Genomic DNA, 12,462 nt, shown 5'->3' on the forward strand with positions numbered 1-12,462 from the left:
GGCTTTCTATGCTTAGTGTCGGTCTCATGAGCCTTTATTGCTTAGTGTCGGTCTCGTGGGCTATGTTTGCTTAGTGTCGGTCTCATGAGCCTTTTGTGCGCAGTGTCGAACTCATGGGCTGTATGACTCCTGAGCTGTATAACTCGTGGGCTGTATGACTCATGGACCTATTATTGATGTCGGTCTCGTGGACCGTATGACTCCTGGGTGTCGGTCTCGTGGGATGCCCCCGAATTAAAGTCGGTTCAAATGTGGATTCAAGCAAACAAGTTGTCTCTTAATGTAAACAAAACTGTTTATATGTTATTTAGTAATTCTGCTATCCATTTGCCTGGCGATATAAAGATGAACAATGATTGTTTGATTCAAGTTGAATCGTTTAAATTTTTAGGTCTTTATATTGACCATGAATTAACATGGAAATATCATTTAGATTATTTATCTTAAGATGCTTTCGAGAAATACTGGGATTTTAAATAAGCTAAAACATTTTTTTCCCAAGCATATTTTGAAAAATTCATATTCAACGCTTATCTTACCTTATCTCTGTTACGGAATACTTGCCTGGGGAAACTGTGCCAAATCATATATTGATAAAATTTTCAAATTACAAAAACGGGCTATCCGTTCAGTTAATCTAGCCGACTATTATTGTCACACGAATTATTTCTTCTTTGAAAACAGACTCCTTAAGGTTGCTGATTTGTTTTTACAACTTAGGAACATTTATGTTTCAATTATCAGCCAACGGCTTGCCTGATGTATTTACTCACATGTTTCAGAAAAACTATGCCGTCCATGTTTACCCCACAAGACAAAGAGACTCATTTCACCTTCCACGTACTCGCACACTCCTTGCTCAAAAAACAATTGTTTTTATCGGACCTAAATTTTGGAATGATCTTCCCGCCGATTTAATGAATTGTTCTAGTATGTTTACATTTAAGCAAAAATTGAAATTAATGTTAATAAATGAATATAACCAGCCTGATTAGAATTTTTTAATGTGTTATATGCGCAGTATCCTCGTTCAATGTATATTTCTGGTTTATGCTTCCATTATATAATCACTGCATCCGTACATGTATTAACATTTCGAACTCATTATGAAGTTGATTATAGATAATGTGCACACATATACTTGTGTATCTATATCCCATATTTCCACTCAATTCTTATTCTTTGGATTCTTTTTTTTTCACTTGTTCTTTTTCTTTTTCTTCTCTTTTATTTCCTTTTCCCTTTGTACCTTGATATTTTAGCTTTCATAAGTTTCGTCATTATTACTTTGTGTCCTATCTCCATTGATTGCATAGTAAATTTACACCGGTATTTTTTCATGGAACCTGCGTTTACAAGCTTTGCTTTTCCGGTTCCATCATATTTCACAAGTTATAGAGAATTGTCTTATGTACATTATGTATGCTGACACACTTTCTGTTCATGACCCGACTTATAAATATTGTGTATTTTGCTTGGTTTGTATTCTTTTTTTTTTGGGGGGGGGGATGTATTTTGATGTCAAGTGAAATATGAAAATAAACGTGCTGGAACTGTTCACTGTGTCTCGAGTGCAAGACCAGTGCAGTTTCAGTTATTCAATTTAATTCCTGCATAATAGCGTTTTAATTGTTAAATCGGCATTCTGGTGAACTCTTGTTGTGGCATAATCATATACACTGTATTTTTTATGTTACTTTGCAATGTACAGTATGACCCGAATTCACGAAGGTGGTACAAACAAAACCATGGTTTAAACCATGGACAAAAACCATGGAGCGCCAAGTGTCGCATGGAATATTTTGTTACGAAATTGGTCATTTCGTCGATAAAATGACAGGTTTCGTTAACGAAATTATCATTCCGTGGACGAAATGTTCATTTAGTTACAAAATGTTGTCATTTTGTTACAAGATAATAATTTCATCGACGAAATGACTGATTTCGTGACGAAATATTCCATGCGACACTTGGCGCTCCATGGTTTTTGTCCATGGTTTAAACCATGGTTTCATTTGTACCACCTTCGTGAATTCGGGCCTAAGTGTCTATGTTATCTTCTGTATATACGTTTTGCTATTTAATGTACATATTTATGCTCATCAATGATTTTATTTACAGGTGAATTGGCTACCTTGACAAAAGATTACACATGAATAAATAAATGAATGAATAAATAAATAAATAAATAAACAAATAAATAAATAAAAAGCAAATAAATACATAAATAAATAAATAAATAAAATTTAATAAGAAATGTAGGATGTTAGAAAAAATAAGCAGAAATGGACAAACAATACATGATAGTGAGTAGTACAAATACTGTAGATAGCCAGGGGATAAGAACATGAAGAACGCAAGTAAAGCATGAGAGACGCGATTGAGAGTGAAAGCGAAATTTGCAGAACAATAACCTAAATGAGTCTAAACTACAACGACAAGCGCAAAGGGGTGTGCAAGAGAAGCCTCGACATTTCGAACTGGTTGAAAACAGCTGTAGTTATGAATATAATTGCCAGTGCCCGGAAATAAACCATAACAAAACCCAACGCGGACTTTGGAATGTGCAACCGTGCTGATGAATAACATGATTCTAGTATTTGTGAAGTGCACCCCTATGATGTGTGTATCATGCGTACAACGTGCGTTTTTTTTTTTTTTTTTTGTGTGTGTGTGTGTGGTGCATCCATGTATCTACACACAGAATTTATTGTTTACTATTGGGGGTCGGCCTTTCCAAAGTACAAGATCAGAGCAAAACGAACCTCTGTTTGATAGCAGCTGAGCACGTTACTTTGCATATTGGAGCTGGTATTATGCGTGCACTAGCCATACGTTTGCAGCCTTGTTTCAGCAAGCTTTGTTCCCAAACTGAAATTGCACACATCGCCTAGCTTTTGGCTTCATTTTCAGCTATACGGACCCGAGTGCGACATTTTAGAGGGACATACTGGGGAGGCTTTGTGGGCCTCTATAGCGTTGACTGTCATTCCTAACTGACAAAACCGTTAGTAAAAACACTATCGGAAACCGTTCGTATAGTAATGGAAACCGGTGGTAAGTCTGATTAGTAGGCCTATACCTTATATACGTGTGAATTCACCTATTCATCCCATTTATACACTCATGAGGTCCGGGTAACTAAAAAACAAGATATGGACAATGCACTGTGTGTATAAGATTTAGGAATATTTTATTGCTCTTGTTCCACTTCTGCAATTCTGATATACAATTCTACAAACTCACCTGTTCCATTGATATTGATAATCCACTGGTAAAGCGCATGTTGAACTTGTATGTTTGTGGAAAGTGCGCTTTATAAATGTATCATTGTTATCTCTATCTTCATAAGATATCTCTTAGAGACCAATATCACGTCAAGTTCCATCCTGGAACCTTAGACTTCCAGTACTTTTCTCAGGATTCGCGCCGTCCCCAGCAATGCTGCTTTTTGGAGCGTTTGCACTCGATCGGGCACACCAACGTCGCCCAAGTGCCGTCGCAGCTACTTTGGCGTTGTTCCGAGTCCTCCAACGACAAAAGGGATCACCTTCGTTCTCATATTCCACAGGCGGCGAAGTTCTCTGGCAAGGTCTTGGTACTTTTCTATCTTTTCCTTCTCCTTCTCGGCTACTCTGCTGTCTCCCGGTACCGCGACATCGACGATCGTGCACAACTGTCGAGCCCTTTCTACGACGATGATATCCGGACGCCTGTGCTGGATGACCAGGGGCCGCGGAACGTTTTTCAGTGTGTGTGTGGGGGGGGGGGGGGGGGGGGCTGCGGGACCGGGGACGGGGGGGGGGGGGTGGCAAGGTCAAGACCCCCCCCCCCCCCCCACACACACACACACTGAAAAACGTTCCGCGGCCCCTGGTCATCCAGCACAGGCGTCCGGACGAACCAAAAGTGTGGGGGGCTGCAGCCCCCCAGCCCCCCCCGCTTCCGCGGCCCCTGATGACATTGTCAGTTTGAACATCGAAATCCCACAGGATTTTAACTTGATCATTTTCAAAAACTTTCTGTGGTTCGTGCATATACCATTTGCTCTCACATGGTATTTCTTGTTTTCTGCAAAGATCCCAGTGAATGACTTGTGCCAGTTTGTCATGTCGTCTTTTGTACTCTTTTTGCGCCAGTTTACTACAGCCACATACAATATGTTGCACTGTCTCGTCTCTTTCTCGGCATATCCTGCATGCGGCATCCACATCTCTCTTTTGTATCTTGGCTTTCAGAGCATTCGTTGACAGTGCTTGCTCTTGGGCAACGATGTTTCTCGAATGATAACATTATTGTAGTTATTATCATTATTATTATCATTATTATTATTACTACAAAATTTCGTATCTATATAGGAAACTTGACATACCTACGTGAGATATCCGGATAGAAACAGTTAGGTACATAATTAGGAGGTAAGAGAAGTATATAATGGAATATGTGGCTATACGGGTAGACTTACACAACTCACAAACAAAAATGCAATACATTGATATGATAATTCATGCAGATACAATTAAGAAACCACCTCTGAGAGAGAGAGAGAGAGAGAGAGAAGGGGAGAGGATAGTTACAGTAATGACAATCATGACAATGGCAAAATGTTTTGCACGTCTGAAGGTTGCAACGTCATCGCTGTTTACAATCTAGTAATATGCGCTCATACTGTTTAATAGGAGTTGCGGCATCTGAAATGTATTTTTCCCAGGACAGTAATTAGTAGGATTCTTGTAATGATCACACAGTCCTGCTGTTGTGTTGCAACCACACCACTCATTGGTAGCTCTTAGACACAACCCCGCATGTTATTGAGGCATGAGCACGAAATTCGAATAATTATGCTGAATATACATGTATTTATCAGACTTACAGAATAATGATTTTGCCTTTTTTATATTTCGATTTCACTTATTTCCACTTTCAGTCTTGTCTTCTTTTTACATCATGTAATCTCATTGGTCGTCTGCAGTGTAGGATTTCAAAATGTCAGGGAAACAACTTATCAACATTGACGTAATCAGTGACATCATCTGTCCGTTCTGCTACATCGGGAAGCGTAAACTTGAAGAAGCGATGAGGAGTATGTCAGGTAAAGAAGTGGATGATTTCGAAATACGATAATAGCAGTAACGGTGTTATGTTCTTAAAGCGTAGAATAGAAATACTTCAAGAGTTCCTGGTGTACTTGGGGTTCCACACCTCAAACACTGTCAAACAATTTCTATAAGATATCATGATTTTGATCTTAATACAAAAGTGATCTAAATTTAAAAGCGTCCTAGCAATATTTCATTTCCGATTCAGAATGTGATTTACAAAATTGTTCCACGTTATTTTATGACGCTTCATTATACGCAAGAACTGATATCCTTTTGTAAAATCTAATGATTATTTTGTTTGCTTCATGTGCTGGGATTTGTGGGAGTAGCGTATAACGCGTAACTTGGGCGGTAAGAAGGTCACGGAAGGTGGTAGATACGTTTATGATCCCAAGATTCAAGTTTAAGCCTATTCGTAAGGTCTCTATAATGTCACAGTATCAGATAATGAGATTTTTCCTTAGGCTCAACTTCTCCCTGTACAACTCTAGCCTACATTACATTACATAAGCAGGGTGGTATAATGTAATAATGTAGAATTGGTTAGTCAGTATAGACGACAAAATTAAGAAGGAAGTATGTCGAGTTTTGTCTTGCGCCTTGCTTGATTTTATCTACATCTCCCAGGTAAAAGGTCATCTCTAATTTGAACAACACTCGATTAATTCAAAGACCATTAGCAATTTCACTTTAGAAATAAATGTCAGAATATGATTTGGAATAGTATACCAAAGGGGAAAAATGATTTGCGAAAATTCTATGGACAAAAACGTCATGTTACAGAGCAAACGTTATAATAACTTGATGACGACTTACACTACTCTGATGATATTGCTTGCTATATACTGCGAGAACATTTATCCTGTTGCGAGAAATATTATATACGCATGCATGTCATTATTTCTTACAGAAAAATACTCGTTTGCCGTACGGTGGGAGCCCTTTCTCCTTCGCCCAAACACCCCGGAAGACGGAACACCTCTACCGGTCGAAGCTGGTAAAATCATGTAAGCACCTTCCCACTTTAGATGGTGATTAGAGTTTCAAGCTGCAGCTTCGATGGTGGAGCGACGGTGTCTTAATGAATGTATTTTATGAGGATGGCAGGCAAGACAGTGTTCCCGCGTCCCGTCCAGGGTCCACTTGGTCTCGTTGGTAGTACACTGCGATGGAGTCACTTTCGCTATGAACAAGGACGGATTATAAAAAGAATCACTCTAAGTTACCAAAATATCCTATGGGAGGAATGTCACAACTTACATGTGTTATATACCAAAATACTCTTTCCTGGGGTTTTTTTTTTCTGATTTAAACAATATCAAGTGTGTATATAGCAGGATGTATATAGATAAGATAATAATATCTTTAATGTCAGGTAAGTGCTGACGTGCGAAATGTTCCTCCAATCATAAAAGCATTTTAATATGCATGTCAGATTGTATCCACAAAAAAAGGAAAAAAAATGGAGATTAAAATTTGCAAGTTTCTCGTGCAGTTTACCCCCGCACATCGTGGAGGCCGCGAAGTCAGTGGGGATTGACGTTGGAAGAGGCCGAAGAGTTGCGTCGGTCATTCCGAACACTGTCAAGGCACATACCCTCCTAGAGTACGCTAAGAGTATGGAGACACCTCCTGGAGATGATGTGCAGAGCGAAATCCAGGAGAGATTGTTCCACGTGAGTACCGTTGGTACATCGTGTTTTTTTCACTTCATTTACTACCGTTCATGTTGTCACCCTGTGATGAATGCATATATAGTAACATTATATCCCCCTGGTTCCATTGACCCTAATATGGTACCAGCATGATTAGGAAGATGGAGGGACGCGTGTGGAAAGAGATCCGGAGGTGGAAGACGTGTTTAATGGTTGCCTCTAAAACCGACAAGGAACTTAGGTGGAAACGCGTTCGATTTCCTCTTACAAACGTGTCTTACGCCATGGAAGTAGAGAATAAAACGGTTGCCCATAGTCCTGCGTGCCTATCGGCACTGCTGCATGGAGAGGATCCGCAGCGCACTGCTCTTGATACAGGAATCTGATTAGGTGTGACAAAATTGATTTCGATTACTCGATTATCACCACTGTTTACTGAATTGCCAGTCAAATGAGTCTTACGCCAGTTTTAGGTAGGTAGAGAGGGAGAGGGAAAGAAGAAAATAATGTAAATCATTTCCTGTCTATACCTATTACAAACCAGTCTTGTTGAAAACACTAACAAATCTTCGCGATCTGACCCTTAACTAAAACATGCCACGATACATTTCCGAGACAAGTTCAGTGGTGTGTGTGTGTGTGTGTGTGTGTGTATTAGTATGTAGGCCTACGTTTAGAAAACCTAGCTGAAGAGTTTGCAAACTATGCCAGGCGAAGAATCCATCCTTGACGTGTTTGTCTGTCTCGATCATTCTCCCCACGTTCGTGAACAGGCTCTATTCGTCGATGGCCTCTCGCTAAGTCTAGATGAGGTTGTTGCCATAGCAACAGACGTTGGTCTTGACGGGGAGGCAGCCCGTGCCTTCATCCAGGACTCCACAAATATCGAGAAAACCAAAGTCATCGCCAAAAAGTGGACCCAGACCGGGGTAACAGGTGAATAAAATAAGATGCATACGAATAGTGTGACAGTGATTTTAATACTGCTGCCGTGAAGATAGAATCTATTATATATTGTCTGTTGAGAATGAGAAGGGCTTTAAGTTGTCTCGAATACAATTAATGTACTAGTACTATGGCCCGAATTCACGAAGGTGGTACAAAATTAATGAAACCATGGTTTAAACCGTGGACAAGAACCAAGGAGCGCCAAGTGTCGCATGGAATATTTCGTTACGAAATCAGTCATTTCGTCGATGAAATGATTATTTTGTAACGAAATGACAACATTTTGTAACTAAATGAACATTTCGTCCACGAAATGATAATTTCGTTAATGAAACGGTCATTTTGTCGACGAAATGACCAATTTCGTAACGAAATATTCCGTGCGACACTTGGCGTTCCATACATGACTTTTTGTCCATGGTTTAAATCATGGTTTCATTTGTACCACCTTCGTGAATTCGGGCCTATGGGTGTAGTGACAACTCTTAACGCCCTTATCATTCTCAACCGACGATATATATATATATATATATATATAATTCAAACTTGACAAAAAACACATTATTTTGTGCGATGAACGGGCGAATAAACTTTTATCAATTGAGCAGCTCTGGGGCCTCACAGAAATAGGCAGTGTAAATATTGCGGCCTCATCACTCGAGTATTTTATAAGAAGAAAAAAAACTAAGACACAGAATACTTTCGTCAGGGTTTGGGCTGTAGGGGCTGCGGTGTACAGTATTTACAATCCTCAGACTAATAATTGGGAAGAAATGCAAAAAAAAAATAAATAGATAAACAAATGACCGATGAGAGCATGTTTTCTTAACAAAGCAAAGACCTTTATTTTTAATACAATGTACTTACGAGCTTTTAAAACATATTGGGTGCCTCAAGGCCCATTTCTCAAAAAACAAAACAAAACAAAACAAATAAATGAAATAGACGGTTGATGATAGCATTATGAAGACCATGATTCTGAGTTACCATGTGTATATCCAAGTAATTTCACCTGTTCCACAGGCGTGCCAACTTTCTATATGAATGGAAGATTCGCCTTTTCCGGCGCGCAGGAGCCCGAGATCTTTATCGACGCTTTCCGATGGGCAGCCGAAAAGCATCCGAATGGCCGACTCGACAAACCGAAATTATAGCATGTGGGATCCACAATCCATCAACCAGTTTATGGCGCCAAGAAGCTTATCTGACGCTGTTTAACAAATGAGGACAGTTATTCAGGGCAACACTGAGATGGAAAATCTATCTGGACGAATCCACACTACGTGACATCACGCTGGAACACAGTTTATCTTGAAGTTATATCAAATTTTTCTTTTAGGCATGTTAGATGTTGAGGGCGCTGTAACCATTGCCGCAAAATCAAAATTTAAGCTTTTTGGGAGAATTGAAACTATTTTATCGACATCAGTGTCATCTTTCGTCAAGGCAATGATTAATGTGTCGTGAATAAACATAATAATGATATCAGTGATTCATCCAGGTCTTTTTCCCCTTGTGCCAAACGAGGTAAAATATCCTGCAATCCCTAAATCGGACTGTGAGGTGTTATACTTGGGGCCTCTACTATAGTATTTTATTCATCTTCGAATGATATTCATAGGTGTATTATGGTTGATTATTATGCACACACACACGCACACACACACACACACACACACACACACACACACAATGAACGAACACATATTCACAAATAGTCGCGCATCATGCTCAGTATTAATCGTGTTAATACTAGAAGGGTCTATGTGTCCAGTTCCTTTCATTATGTTAATGTATGTTGTACTTGAATAATAAAACCCCGTGGGTTTCAGGTAGTAACCCACAGCCAGTCCGTGTGAATGTGTTCTGTCCTGTCAACCTCTTGAATCCTACACGAACTTCGTTCTTAGAATAATGTATACAGAGTCAACTTATACTAGGCTTAAAACATGCAGGCCTATCAGAATCAGAATATCGTGGAACAGAATGATGTATGGTGCAACCCTCACACCTCTGCGTACACGTAGTATGTTGATATAATATTATTACTTTCTTTCTCTTTTTTTTTCAGCAGGGCCGATTTTTTTATGACATCCACAAAAAGAGAAAAAGAATAAAACTTGTTATCATCAAATTCACGCAGTCACATCCATTCACTGTCAACTCCGATTCATGTACCAGACAAATAACATTTAGCGGCACTTAAAAAAAAAAAAAAAAAAATCATTTTATTATGAAGGTAATAATCAACAATTGATCAAAAAGAGAGAGAAAAAAAGATGACTAACAAAATCCTGGAGCCAATGAAATCTTCACGAATTCAATATCAAATATCATTAAACCCTCTGGTGGTAAGAAAACGAAACATAGAAAAGGAGTTGCTGAAGTACAAAAGAATAGTATGCATATACTGTAGACTCCCAAAATACATACCGCGTTCAAAGAGCTTAAATCAACATGATTAAACTGTCATCATATGGAAGACCTATCTATGTATGGTATTTTGTTTAAGTTGAGGTACGATTACATACCCTGAGAATCACGTTGATTTTTGGTTTTCCTCCATACCAAGACGACCCAGCCGCATGTATAAGAGAATAACACGATTGTGACAAAAATCTGATAATCTTTGCATGTTTTGGCGTGGAAGTAAATGAATCCTCAATCATATTTTGGAGGTCAAGTCTTTCAGTTGGAAAGACTCGAGCAAAAGCATGATTTTGAACCCATCTTCAGACCTTGATTTAGCAAAAAAAAAAATAATAATAATAATAATTTGCTTTCAGACTATAGAAATATCCTCATTAGAATAATGATTCTGAAAGAGAGATCGCAATAATGATCACAAGAGAGATTTTTCATCGTCTGAAAGCAAATTTATGAAAGCATTACAGTAATGATTTTATTAATGTGATGGATGGTTATTCCACCAGTTACTGAAATACCAGAAAACCTACTGATGATTTTGTGGATAGTTTGGCTGTTTTGGTCACATACACATTTCTGCATTACACAATCCTTCCTTCGATCATTCAGGAACTCATATGGAAAGCTTTTTAACTACTCTCAAAACGCATGGTTGAGCACGTGTCGTGATCAATATCAACATTATCATCATGGACATTATCGTATACACTGTATACAAGCAATCGACCGCAGTTTTTTTATTACTAAAATACTATCAGTATCTGATAAATAAAATACTAGAGAAGATATGAAACGTTCGGTTAGCACCTTCTTCGTTAAGTGCAGATTAAGAGGTAATTTGCCTCCTGCTTTTGATTCTGTAGTTAATTGTAATAATGATAAGAATATAATGATAAGGTCTTATTTACCAGGGTAGCGTCTTCAGTGTTGCTACTGCTTTACCAGAGGGCCTGCTATTGTTATTACCCCAGAGTTGCCAGGCACCCATTTATATACCTGGGTCGAGAGGGACACAGTGGGTAAAAACATGTTGTCCAAGGACGTAAGCACTGGGCGGTATTCGAACTCGGGTCCTCCGATCAGGAGTCGGGAGTCTTGTCCACTATGTCACAGCGCCCCCACAATTGTCATCACCATTTGATCATACATGTATTTTGTTTAACCCTAAAAGGGCCGGGGGGGGGGCGGAATCCGCCCCCCCCCCCCCCCCCTCGACGTTTCACACTATAATTCTGTTACGCGAGAAGGCCTCGTCGTGAGGCTTCTTGACTTTGTTTGTTCAAGTCTCGCGCAACTTTTGAGACCAAATTTGCGACGTCCGCGCGTACTTTTGCGAAGCCACGCCCATTTTTGTAACGGATTGTCGCCCCAAAACGGGCACAATTTTGTGATTTTGTGTACATTTCCTATGGAAAGCAGTGCTCTGTCATGAAAGTCATAAAAACCTGATTATTTTTACAATTAATCACTTTCATTGATTAGTTTTGTGCTAATTATGGTAGAAAAGTGGTCAGTGACAAATTTCCAATGAAAAAACAAAGAAAAAACAAAAGTTGAAAAACAAGGAAATACATAAGAAATTCTGAAAACAATAAAATACATAAGAATTGAAATGAATTTTGTAAGTTTTTGTGATGTACAATTGTTGAATATGCTGCAACAGATTTACAGACCAAAAATTAGACTCTCAATGCTTTTAATTAGGCTAAAATATGATCTTGAGCTTAATTTGCATAATTAATTAATCAAAATTAGAAATTGATTGTTTCAAAAAATCTTATGACACAATCTTGTAGATTATGACGCAGGTCTCACGCATGCAAAATTTCATTGCGATCGCGCCACCGATGGCCGAGATCTCAGGGGGGGCGGAATCCATCCCCCCCCCCCCCCCCCCGGCCTGAGCATAGCCAAAAAAGCCCGGCCCCTTTAGGGTTAATATCATGACTCGTAACATTACTTAACTTACTTTGGATATCAATACCAGTTTAGCAACCTTGTATTATTGTTAAAACGATTTTTTCACAAACACGCGTCTTGCACCGATCTTCTCATTGTATTTTCAGAGTTTAAACAGCAAGTATTTTTTTCACTAAAAGGAACAAGTGTTTAATAAGAAGATGGAGAGAGAGAGAGAAAAAAAGTGATATTAATTATCAGTTGAGGCGCAGCCACAGGTCATTCAGTTATATTCTCCACTTCATAGACCGCGTGAAAACCTTGTCCCTTGACAGTGGCGTCGGACCTGAAGATCAGCCAGAGCTCTCCCGTCGCGGGCTTGATCTCCCTCGGAGGAGGCGCCGACCCGCAGAACCTGGATGTTTTTGTTG

At 39.2% G+C, this 12,462-nt stretch overlaps 2 protein-coding genes across 3 annotated transcripts in view; one reads left to right on the top strand and one right to left on the bottom strand.

The window, feature by feature from the left end:
- The first annotated feature begins 2,877 nt into the window (after nucleotides 1-2,877).
- Nucleotides 2,878-8,904, top strand: LOC140244755 (uncharacterized protein YwbO-like). Of its 2 annotated transcripts, none has more exons than XM_072324374.1 (6): nucleotides 2,878-3,057; nucleotides 4,973-5,092; nucleotides 6,013-6,109; nucleotides 6,598-6,778; nucleotides 7,531-7,693; nucleotides 8,729-8,904. In XM_072324374.1, the coding sequence occupies exons 2-6, from the start codon at nucleotides 4,987-4,989 to the stop codon at nucleotides 8,857-8,859; spliced, it is 678 nt and encodes a 225-aa protein (XP_072180475.1). In that variant the 5' UTR covers nucleotides 2,878-3,057; nucleotides 4,973-4,986; the 3' UTR covers nucleotides 8,860-8,904. The 2 variants fall into 2 exon arrangements, with proteins under 2 accessions (XP_072180475.1, XP_072180474.1); XM_072324373.1 differs by having other exon boundaries at nucleotides 4,978-5,092.
- A 3,406-nt stretch (nucleotides 8,905-12,310) lies between these two features.
- The window catches only part of LOC140244352 (bone morphogenetic protein 1-like), a 37,871-nt gene continuing 37,719 nt past the window's right edge, over nucleotides 12,311-12,462 (bottom strand). The window contains exon 16 of the mRNA XM_072323995.1: nucleotides 12,311-12,446. Coding sequence (XP_072180096.1) covers nucleotides 12,311-12,446 — 136 coding nt within the window. The remainder of the gene's footprint in view (nucleotides 12,447-12,462) is intronic.

The sequence above is a fragment of the Diadema setosum genome, chromosome 21 (assembly GCF_964275005.1).
Source record: "Diadema setosum chromosome 21, eeDiaSeto1, whole genome shotgun sequence".
NCBI classification, from domain to species: domain Eukaryota; kingdom Metazoa; phylum Echinodermata; class Echinoidea; order Diadematoida; family Diadematidae; genus Diadema; species Diadema setosum.

What these genes read in the sequence shown, in the direction of transcription:
- LOC140244755 (XM_072324374.1), top strand. Translation starts at nt 4,987, where the DNA reads ATGTCAGGGAAACAACTTATCAACATTGACGTAATCAGTGACATCATC. An exon ending in AGCGATGAGGAGTATGTCAG is followed by an intron (nt 5,093 to 6,012) that starts GTAAAGAAGTGG and finishes TATTTCTTACAG; the next exon opens with AAAAATACTCGTTTGCCGTA. An exon ending in TCCAGGAGAGATTGTTCCAC is followed by an intron (nt 6,779 to 7,530) that starts GTGAGTACCGTT and finishes GTTCGTGAACAG; the next exon opens with GCTCTATTCGTCGATGGCCT.